This window comes from Sorex fumeus, unplaced genomic scaffold, assembly GCF_029834395.1.
Source record: "Sorex fumeus unplaced genomic scaffold, SorFum_2.1 ptg000050l, whole genome shotgun sequence".
In the NCBI taxonomy this organism is placed as follows: Eukaryota; Metazoa; Chordata; class Mammalia; order Eulipotyphla; family Soricidae; genus Sorex; species Sorex fumeus.
This window is the reverse complement of record NW_026606107.1, coordinates 19,076,254-19,088,469: the sequence shown is the minus strand read 5'-3', so window position 1 is coordinate 19,088,469 and position 12,216 is coordinate 19,076,254. Positions and strand designations below refer to the sequence as shown.

General features: G+C 42.8%; 1 protein-coding gene across 6 annotated transcripts in view; it reads right to left on the bottom strand.

The window, feature by feature from the left end:
* The window catches only part of ATRX (ATRX chromatin remodeler), a 222,326-nt gene that overhangs the window by 87,363 nt on the left and 122,747 nt on the right, over nt 1–12,216 (bottom strand). For all 6 annotated transcript variants that reach the window (XM_056124203.1, XM_056124204.1, XM_056124206.1 and 3 more), the window contains 2 exons: nt 11,013–11,140; nt 9,973–10,149 (listed from right to left, as the gene is read on the bottom strand). In XM_056124203.1, coding sequence (XP_055980178.1) covers nt 9,973–10,149; nt 11,013–11,140 — 305 coding nt within the window. The remainder of the gene's footprint in view (nt 1–9,972; nt 10,150–11,012; nt 11,141–12,216) is intronic.

The window sequence follows — 12,216 nt, the reverse complement described above, 5'->3', positions numbered from 1 at the left end:
TGTATCACAATCTTCTCAGACCACAGTGCACTGAAATTAGAAGTAAATCACACACACAAACAGAAAACTAAATCAAACACCTGGAAATTAAACTGCTCACTATTGGACAACCAGTGGCTTAGAAAGGAAATCAAAGAAGAAATCAAAAGATTCCTCAAAAAGAACAAAACTGAGGACATGAGTTACCAAAACTTATGGAACACAGCAAAAGCTGTGTTAAGAGGAATGTTTATAGCTCTACAAGCATTCCTCAGGAAGGAGGAGCGAGCCCACATAAGTAACCTAACCTCACAGCTTAAGAGCTTGGAGAAGTACCAACTAAAGGAGCCCAACCCGAACAGGAGGAAGGAAATAATAAAACTCAGAGCAGAGAGATTAATGAGATGGAAACCCAAAAAAAAATCCAAAAAAATCAATGAAACCAAGAGATGGTTCTTCGAGAAAATTAACAATAATGATAAGCCTCTAGCAAAACTCATAAAGAAAGGGAGAGAGAAAACCCTAATAAACCAAATCAGAAATGAAAAAGGGGTCATTACAACAGAAACTACAGAAATTCAAAGGATCCTCAGGGAGTACTTTGAGAAGCTTTATGCCATGGAACACGAAAACCTCGAGGAAATGGATAAATTCCTAGATTCCTATAGTCTCCCAAGGCTGAATCAAGAAGACCTGGAATACGTGAAAAGACCTATCACCATCAAGGAAATCGAAACGGTAATGAAAAGTCTCCCCAAGCACAAAAGTCCTGGCCCAAATGGATTCACTAGTGAATTCTTCCAAATCATAAAAAGAAGACTTACTCCCACTCCTCTTTAAGCTTTACCACAAAATTGAAATATCAAAAACACTTCTGAACAGTTTCTATGAAGCAAATATCACCCTGCTACCAAAAGAAGACAGAGATACCACCAAGAAAATTATAGGTCAATATCCCTGATAAACATAGAGGCAAAGATCCTCAACAAATTATTAGCAAATAGAATCTACCAGCTCATCAAAAAGATCATACACCATGACAAAGTAAAGTAAAGTAAAGGCCCTCCCGTTGATCGTCGATTTGCTCGAGCGGGCCCAGTAACGTCTCCATTGGAGACTTTGTTGTTACTGTGTCTGGCATATCGAATACTCTCGGTAGCTTGCCGGGCTCTCCGAGAGGGGCAGAGGAATCGAACTCGGGTCGGCCATGTTGGCCGCTTGTAAGGCGAACGCCCTACCCGCTGTGCTATCGCACACCATGACAAAGTAGGATTCATTCCAGGGACACAAGGATGGTTTAACATGATCAACATTATCCATCATATCAACAAAAGAAAGGATAAAAACCATATGGTCACATCAATAGATGCAGAGAAAGCATTTGACAAGATCCAGCAACCATTTATGATGAAAACTCTCAGCAAAATAGGCATTGAAGGAACTTTCCTCAATATAGTCAAAGCCATCTACCACAAGCCCACGGCAAGTATCATTCTCAGTAGGGAAAAACTAAAAGCTTTCCTTCTAAGATCAGGCACAAGACAAGGATGCCCACTTTCGCCACTCCTATTCAATGTAGTACTGAAAGTCTTGGAAATTGCAGTTAGGCAAGACAAAGGTATCAAGGGAAAACAGGAAAGGAAGAGGTCAAACTATCACTATTTGCAGACCATATGATACTATACTTAGAAAACCCGAAAAATTCTACAGAAAAGCTCCTAGAAATAGGCTGGTTTAGTAAAGTGACAGACTACAAAATCAACACCCAAAAGCCCATGGCTTTCTTATATACAAAAACGAAAGAGAAGAAATAGATATTAAAAAAAACAATTCCCTTCACAATAGTACCTCAGAAAATCAAGTACCTTGGAATCAGCTTAACCAAAGAGGTGAAGGACCTAAACAAGGAAAAGTTACAAACACTACTTCAAGAAATAAAAGAAGACACTAGGAAATGGAGAAACATCCCCTGCTCATGGATAGGGAGAAGTAACATTATCAAAATGGCAATACTGCCCAAAGCACTACACAAATTCAATGTGGTCCCTATCAGGATACCCATGACATTTTTCATAGAAATAGACAAAACACTCCTGAAATTCATATGGAACAATCACGATCACCACCATCCTGTTGTTCGTCAATTGCCTCGAGCAGGCCCCAGTAACGTCTCTTTCATCCTAGCCCTGAGATTTTTTTTAAAAAGTGCCATATTCAAGGCTCTTTCAGGGTTAGGAGAATGAGACCTATCACTGTTACTGGTATTTGGCATACTGGGTACACCACGGGGAGTTTGCCAGACTCTGCCGTGTGGGCAGGTTATGTTCAGTGGGGAATATAATGTACAAAAATAAGAGACTAACACCCAAAAATAACTGAGATAAGTACCAGGAGGTTCACTCCATGGCTTGGAGGCCAGCCACACATGCTAGGGGAAAAGGCAGCTCAGATAGAGAAGTGCGCACCAAACAAAAGGTGTTGGGAGGAGCCTCCCAGTATGGGAGATGCATAGTAGACTAGAGCCCGAACATGATTGCCACTCAATACCTCCTTTGCAAACCATAGGACCCAAAAGGAGAGAGAAAACAAAAGGGAATACCCTGTCACAGGGATGGGGTGGGATGGGGGGGATGGAGGGGTGGGAGGGATACTGAGATCAGTGGTGGTGGAGAATGGGCACTGGTGGAAGGATGAGTATTCTATCATTGCATAACTGAAACCCAAGCACAAAAAATTGTAAGTCTACAACTGTACCACATGGTGTTTCACTAATAAAAAGGCCCTCCCGTTGATCGTCGATTTGCTCGAGCAGGCCCAGTAACGTCTCCATTGGAGACTTTGTTGTTACTGTGTCTGGCATATCGAATACTCTCGGCAGCTTGCCGGGCTCTCCGGAGGAATCGAACTCGGGTCGGCCATGTTGGCCGCGTGTAAGGCGAGAGCCCTACCCGCTGTGCTATCGCTTCACTAATAAAAAGTAAAAGGTAAAGGTAAAGGTAAAGGCCCTCCCGTTGATCGTCGATTTGCTCGAGCGGGCCCAGTAACGTCTCCATTGGAGACTTGGTTGTTACTGTGTCTGGCATATCGAATACTCTCGGTAGCTTGCCGGGCTCTCCGAGAGGGGCGGAGGAATCGAACTTGGGTCGGCCATGTTGGCCGCTTGTAAGGCGAACACCCTACCCGCTGTGCTATCGCTCCAGCCCTAATAAATAAAAAGTAAAAAAATAAAAATAAAATAAAAAGCTCAACAGAAGGGTTAAGACCCTTGCCTTGCTCATGGCTCAATGACACCAGTTCAATTCTTGGTACAAAACAGGGTCCCCCGAGCACCTTTAGGAATGAGCCCTGAATATAGATCCAGGACTAAGCCCTGACCACTTCCAAGTGTGGCCTTCGTCCACCTCTCGAAAGACAAATAAAAATGCGTGTGGAGGGATATGGTGCCGCAAGCAGGTCAACCTACAGGGTGAGTGCATCAGTATCCTGATGGTGCCTCCAGGCTTCCTGATACCCCAAAATTGCCACTGTGCCTTTGGCCAGACCCCAAAAACTTGGGAACAAATTTACCAAGAAATTAAATGGCCAAAAGCTAGGTATGTGGGAGCCACACCCAGAAATCACCTATGGCTCAGCTATAGAAGCTCATTTATTGGCCTTATTTCAGAGACCCATAGAAAGATCTCGAAAGAGATACAAAGCCACAGTTATTCTCAGACCCGCACATTGCTGAACAGACTGGGCTAGTCAGAGGGGGACAAGCTGGCCTGGTAGCCTGCCCAAGCAGAGCCTCAGCAGCTGCTTGCTTCCACAATCCAAAACCGCCACCATATCCCCAGCCTGACTCCACCGTCTCAGGAAGGACCTCATCAAGATAAAATCTGCTGAAAATTCTGGTATGCGGGTTTTGTGACTGAAATCTCCAGGCTTCCTCAGAGTTGGGGTGGGCTACCTCCCCGCACTTCCAAATACACATGGAAGCACTGGCAGTCACCCCCAGTGCCACCCTGTAAGTTCTACTACCAGCCTTGCTTCAGAGACCCCTAAATAAATCCCGAAAGAGATCAAAAGCTGTAGTTAAGCTTGGACCCATGCATGTCTGAACAGACAGGGATGAACTGGAGGGGAACGGGATGGCCTACGCCCACCCAAGCAGAGCCCCTGGCAGCCACTTACTTCCACAATCCAAAATCACCACCATACTCCTAGCTTGACTCGACCTTCTAAGGATGGACCTCACCAAGATATTATCTGCTGAAAATTTCGTAATGTGGATCTTAACGCACCAACAGCCCTGCCCCAGAGACACAGCAGCAAGTCCCGGAAGACACCACAGCACCAGAGATCTCTCCGGGCCCCATACCAAGCCAATCTCACGGGGTACCCCAGATGGAGCAGGTGCAGTCTCCCCACCTACTCCAGATGGAATCCTGATGATCAAGAGCTTCCACAACAAGTATGCAGGTTCCAGGAATAAATCCCTAGGCCACATGGTGGCAGAGGACCCGGGCTGTCCCTCCCCTGGTCCCCATCTGCCCAGCAGACTGGTTGTCATGCTCACAATTTGCCTCCAGGAGCCATCTTAGCGCACCAATAGCCCTGGCCCAGAGACTCCCAATAGATTCCCAAAATGGATTAATGCCATACAGAGATGTCTCTGGAACCCAATCATTTACAATCTAGAAAATTGCATTTACAATCGTGGCTGGCCGCACGAGCTCTCATGATGTTCAAAATGAGCAATAGAAAATAAATTATCTAGTGTCTGCCCCTGGCAGGTAGGCTTAAATAGTGATGGGAAAATTCAAGTAAAACATAGTGCCCAAAATTAGAGACTATTGGGCAAATTCTCTGCCATAGAGGCAGGGTGAGGACTGGAATATGTGTGTGTGTGTGGCGGGGGGGTATACTGGGGACATTGGTGGTGGAAGGTGTGCACTAGTGGAGGGATGAGTGTTCTATCATTATATGGCTGAATCTCAAACATGAAAGCTTTGTAACTATCCCACGGCAATGCAAAAAAATAAAATAAAAGTAGCACTGTAGCACTGTCCTCCCATTGTTCATCAATTTGCTCGAGCGGGCACCAGTAACATCTCCATTGTGAGACTTGTTGTTACTATTTTTGGCATATCGAATACACCAAGTGGGGAGCTTGCCAGGCTCTGCGATGCAGGCATGCAGGCGGGATACTATCGGTAGCCTGCTGGGCTCTCTGAGAGGGACAGAGGAATCAAACGCGGTGGGTGGCATGCAAGGCGAATGCCCTACCTGCTGTGTTATCGCTCCAGCACAGCAAAATAAAAGTAAAAAAAAAAAGTTAAAAAATGCTGGTTGTGCCAGAAAATTTAAGCAATGCTCAAAAGGATGGGAGAAAATACTCAAAGGACATGTGATTCAACTTGACAGAGCTAACACTATCCAAAGTTAAAGCATCTCAAAGCAAAAGATTAACTTCTCGGTGGCTCTCAAATGTATAGCATCTATGGTTATTTCTCAAACCCAAAAATGCTTTCCCGTGGCTGGAGGGATAGAAGGGACTTGCATCACACACAGGCAACCTCTGTTTGATACCCCACATCCCATAAGGTTCTCCAGGATCACCAGGAGCAATTCTTGAGTTCAGAGACAGAAGTCATCCCTGAGTACCACTGGACATGGCCCAAAACCCATCCTAAGCGTTCCTATTCTAACAAGCAAATGTTAGCCTGCCCTCCAAGAGTTGGAGAATTGAGCAGAATCTTAATAAACGTCTCAGGTAAAAGTGGATGCTTTGCATGCCGGCAGCCTAGTTTCTATTCCTGGCATCTCATGGTTTCCCAAGCACTCATTGCCAAGAGAACAGAACCAGAACCAAGAGAACAGAACCAAAAATCTGATAGGCCCAACCCACCAAAAATATCCGTAGATTGACATGTAATTTCTCAAAGTACATATGACTACTTTATATAATGTTGCTCTACCACATCTCTCATACAGAATAAACATACAAAAAAATATGTACCATATTTATAGCAACATATGCCCAAAGTTCCACAAGAGAATTCCTATTTGACAAACATATGAGCCCGTAAGGGTATCCCATTATCTTTTCTCTGTTTCATAGTCCCAATCTTATTTCCTGTTTTTCATTTTATGTTCCCTCCTATAGTCCAACTACACTATATTGCATGCATCCCTTTTATCATGGCGAGACAAATATTTTATAATGGAATATTTTAAAAGTTTTACAGCACATTCAAATCCACATGTTCCACATAGGTTAAGACCTATCTGGTAAAAGTTCATCTATTTGAAATCTTCTCTGAGGATAACTCCCGACCACCCAAGAAGCCAGAACAGTTTTATCTTTTGTCCCATGCTGTAAGATATTAATCCTAGTATTATGGTATCTTGAATTAATTACAATAGCACAGTGGGTAGGGGGTTCGCCTTACAAGCGGCCAACATGGCCGACCCGAGTTCGATTCCTCTGCCCCTCTCGGAGAGCCCGGCAAGTTACCGAGAGTATTTGATATGCCAGACACAGTAACAACAAAGTCTCCAATGGAGACGTTACTGGGCCTGCTCGAGCAAATCGACGATCAACGGGAGGACCTTTACCTTTACCTTTACCTTCCTAAATTAGTGACTGCGAAACCTGGTTAAATATCAGAAGTACTGGGATCCTTTGTTAGTGGGTTGGGGGTGCCCACACCCAACAATGTTCAAGGCTTAATCCAGGCTCTGTACTTAGAGATTATTCATGGCAGGGTTCAGGGTTCAGGGAACCATATGCAATACTAGAGAATCAAACACAGGTTGTCTACATTCAAGCAAGTGATGAGACCACTGTATTATTTCTCTAACTCCAACACTGAAATCCTTTTAAAATTTACAAATACCTAGAACCTATAATCTCCAATTATATTGTAACTGGAATAATATTAGGTATATTTTTAAAATTCCTCAAGTCATCCACAAGCACAGCAAGGTTGAAAACTACCATACAATGGCCAGAGCAATAACACAGAGGGCAGAACATATACCTTGTATGCAGCTGACCCAGGCTGAATCCCTGGCATCCCCTATGGTCCCCTAAGCACTAGCAGGAATGCAGAGCCATGAGTAACATCAGATCATGGCCAAGGGTGCCCCCTACCAAAAGAAAACTACCATACAAAATAATAATTTACTTCATGTTTTTGTTCTCAATAGTGATTCTAGAAATAACTAAATACTAAGTAAAGATGAATTCAAACTTTGTTTGGTTTTGTGTCACTCTTTATTATGCTCAGGAATTATTCCTGGCTCTGTGCTCATGGGTCACTCTTTGTTGTGCTCAGGAGATCATTACGTGGTACTCAGGAGAGTACATAGGTCAGCTGTGTGCAAGTCAAGTGCTTAACCCACTGTACTATCTCTACAACCAGGATTCAGACATTTAATTTAATAAAAATTTAATATAACCACAGTAACAACAAAGTCTCCAATGGAGACGTTCCTGGGCCCGCTCGAGCAAATCGATGATCAACGGGAGGGCCTTTACCTTTACCTTACCTTATAACTACAAAAGTGTTGCATATAAAATCTATATTAATTGATCCATATTAATGGCATGTTACCTTACCTTGGGAAAGCATTTTTACTTTAACATATTTTCTCCAGAGCCTTTATACTTTATTTGCAATCAGGCCAGGGATAAAAAGTCACTAAGCTGCCAAACTGTTCCAGCAGAGGTGCTGAAGCTACAGAACAGCAGGTAGGGCATTTGCCTTGCAGGCAACCAACATGGGTTTGATACCAGGCATCCCATATGGGCCCCGGGCATCTCCATGATTGATTCCTGAGTATAAAGACAGGAATAGCTCTTGAGCATCATTGGATGCAAACCCAACGCAAAAAACAACTGTACAAGCTGAATTTCCAAGCTGAAAACTCTGACATCTTCAGACTAGGGTTAGGAAGATTATGTAACTTCCCCTGAGCTAGGCCCACCAGCTGACACAATGACCTTCTCCAACACTTAAAAAGTCCCAGTTGTACAACTCCTGACACCTCCAAATGTCACAGTATTTACAGCCCAGTAGAAGTGGACCAAATTATGGGGCCAGAGAGGTAGCACAGTTGGCAGGCCTTACACACAGCCAAACCGGGTCCCATCCTCAGCACCATCCCGTAAGGTCCCTGAGCATCTCCAGGAGGAATTCCTAAGAATTACAGAGTAATTTTCTATAGAACCAGGAGTAACCCCCTGAGTACTGCTGGGTGCGGACCCCCAAAAAAGTACAGCAAATCTGATAGAAAAGTTGTGTACAAGCCCACCAAGTTCAATGAATGAAAACTGTAACACTGTCCTCCCATTGTTCATCGATTTGCTGGAGCGGGCACCAGTAACATCTCCATTATGAGACTTGCTATTACTGTTTTTGGCATACCAAATACGTCACGGGTAGCTTGCCAGGCTTTGCCGTGTGAGTGGGATACTTTCGGTAGCTTGCTGGGCTCTCTGAGAGAAGCAGAGGAATCGAACTTGGGTCAGCCGCATGCAAGGCAATTGCCCTACCTGCTGTGCTATCCCTCCAGCCCATGAATGAAAACAGTAACACCAAAGGCTCAAACTGCACCAACAAACTCAGTGAATCTTCAGACAATGACTTTAAGAACACCATTGTGAAATATAAAAATCATCAAAAAATAGACTCATTAATCTATTTTCTGATAATTCCATTTGCCATTATGTTATAGTAAGCAATATGAAGTAAAACTGCTCTGTGCCTGCTAAGTGTGCAGACTTTATGGATAGGACGGAAACTGGGGACACTTATGTGGTGTTTGAACACTGTATGCCTAAAACAACTGCATAAAGAACAACTTTCTAAATTATGGTGTTATAATTAAAAACTTAAGGCTGATGAGCTGGAATGACACTAAAGATAGTAGGGCATCTGTCTTACACGTGGCCAATCCAGGTTCAATCCCCACACCCTATATGGTACTCTGAGCTCTCCAGGAATGACCCCTCACTGCTTCGCCAGTATAAAGTACTGAGCAAGGCTGGTTTTGACCCCCAAACAAAAAATTTAAAATTAAAAAAATTCTAAAAAGACAGGGCCCACAGAGGTAGTACTTTGAGTAATAGGGTGCCTGTCTTGCACAACGCTGACTCAGGCTCAATCTCCGACAACCCATATGGTCCCCCACGTCTGCCAGGAGTGATCCCTGAGTATAGAACAAGGAGTAAGCCCTGAACACTACTGTTATGACAAAAATAAATAAAAATTTAAAAACTAAAGAAAAAATAAGGCCAGAGAGGTATTTGTAAGGGCTGAAGAACATGTCACATACATGTGCACGGCAACCCCAACACTGGGCTGGAGCGATAGCACAATGATAGGGCATTTGCCTTGCACGCAACCAGCCTGGCCAAGCCAGGTTCGATTCCTCTGCCCCTCTCAGACAGCCCGGCAAGCTACCGAGAGTATCTCGCCCACACGGCAAAGCCTGGCAAGGTACCCATGACGTATACAATATGCCAAACACAGTAACAACAAGTCTCACAATGGAGACGTTACTGGGCCCGCTCAAGCAAATCGATGAACAACGCGAGGACTGTGCTACAATGCCATCCCAACACTACTGAATGTGGCCCTATTTGCCCCCCAAAATACTGAGTTACACCTGTTCTGCATTGTAACTACAAAGAAATGAACACTCAGACCGGCAGAGCCGGGTCTAATACCACAGGATGTGGCCCGGGGCTTTCTAAGCACTGCTTATAAGTCCTCCTAAACACCCTAAACACAAACACCCTACCAAAATTACGCCCTCTCTCAAAGTTATTTTCATACTGTAATTTTTATTCTGTTCTCATATAAGAAAATAATAGTTACCGTTATGCTTATGTAAACTTACATCAGTGGTCAAACTGTTAGAGCAGGTGTACAGATACTTCATTACTACAGTAAGTTTACAAACCGAGTATGGTTACTTATAATCAAAATTAAAACATCTTACCCTTCCGTCTATTTCTAACTTTTGCTTCTTTGTGTTCTTTCGGTTTTGTCTTTTTTTCCTCTCCAGATTCTCCATCACTCACTGTCAGCTTGTGCCTCAAAAGCCTATGTCTGTATCTTGGTTTCTTAGATTCTTCAGAATCTGAATCTGATTCAGAATTGACCTGATTTTTTGTTTCTAAATGAAAAAATATATCAATAAAACCTTCAGATATTATTTCTTTAAACAGTTTTACAAAAACTATTTATTGAAAATTATCATGGGTTCTGAAAAATATCAGAACTACACACTTACTGTGGCATCACTGGTAACAGCAATATAATACAAAAGACCTTATTTATTTATTATTTAAGTAACAAAAAAGTAATTATAGATTTAGTTAAAGAATAAAGATCCTGCACAATCATGTTTATTGGAATTAAAGGACAAAACATGAACAGTTAATTCCAGATACTCAAAAAGAGTAAAGATAATACACACCAAAACACTGTAATACACTTCTAATGCATTTTTAAAAAGACATCAAGAGATTCAATGGAACTAACAACATAAGACCTAAGAAGCAACCACTGAAACTTTGTTGTGTGCCTGTCAAATTGACAGGAAGGTGTGGGAGTTAGGGTGGGAAGGGAATCTGGAAACAGTGGTTGAGGGATTGGTGTTAAACTATTATATGCCTAAAACTCAACTACCAGTAACTTTGTAAATCATGGTTCTTTAATAAACATTTTAAAATCATACATTTTTTAAAACATAAGTGTCTAGGGGCTGGAGCAATAGCACAGCGGGTAGGCCGTTTGACCTGCATGCAGCCAACCCAGGTTCGAATCCCAGCATACCATATGGTCCCTTGAGCACCGCCAGGAGTAATTCCTGAGTGCAGAGCCAGGAGTAACCCCTGAGCATCGCCAGGCGTGACCCCCCCCAAAGAGTAAATAAATAAAACACAAGTGTCTAAGCTTTAGATATACAGTACTAGATGCAAAATACTAGAAAATAATTAAATTTCATTATATTATACTTCTCTTTTAGACACTAACCCTCAATAGTTTCTTCATTGTGTTTTCCGGTTCTTTTTTTTCCTACTTCAGCTTCATCATCTGATGATCCATCTTCATCAGAGGAGAGATTGGCTTTGATTTCATCTAAAAGCATCTTCTTGGCAATTCTTGAGCAAAAACACAATAAAAGTACTTAGTAACAAAGTATAACAAATAATTCTACATCAAAATGTCCCAACAGATTTCATATTGCAAAATGACAACCAAAACCATGTTTTAACCTAAACCACCAATTGAAACTTTTAATATTAACACTGATTTGTCCCCAATTCTCCATATTGAAATTTATCCAGGAAAATTTCTAATGAGTTATCAACTGGAACACTGTATTAGCTAACACTGATCCTAAACTCACTCTGCTATCACCATTCTATTATTATGATACAAAGACTCTAAACAAAATAGGATCTCAAGAGTGGCTGAGATTAGTACCAGGAGGTTTGCTCCATGGCTTGGAGGCCAGCCACACAAGCTAGGGGAAAAGGGAGCTCAGATAGAGAAGGGAGCACCAAATAAAGGGTGTTGGGAGGATCATCCCACGATGAGAGAAGCATGCTGAAAGTAGACTATAGACCAAACATGACTGCCACTCAATGCCTCTTTTGCAAACCACAACACCCAAAAGGAGAGAGAGAACAAAAGGGAATGCCCTGCCACAGGGGCAGGGTGGGATGAGGGGGATGGGGAGGTGGGAGGGATAGTGGTATCCGTGGTGGTGGGAAATGGGCACTGGTGGAGGGATGGGTATTTGATCGTTGTATAATTGAAATCCAAGCACAAAAATTTGTACGTCTACAACTGTACCTCATCGTGTTTCACTAATAAAAATTTTTAAAAAAGAATAAACTACTAGGAGTAGCTACAAATGTAGGTACCCTCTCTGCGTGAAAGCCACAACCCTGTGGGAAGAAAGTCAACTAGTACCAGTGCCCAGTAGAAGGCATACCTGCACGAATACGCTATGGGAAAGAATTTTCCTTCGAGCAAGTTGACTGTGAAATTTGAACACTTACTCTGTATCTGACCCTGAAAACCAGTAATGCTTGGCTCATTCCACAGTTTAGACAAGGAGAACATGTGGTTCTCTAAGCTGTCAGTTATCTCCCGCTCCATATCCCATAAGATCCACATCTTGGCCTCCGATACTGAACTTTCACTAGGGCAGCCTGGCTACCCCAAACAC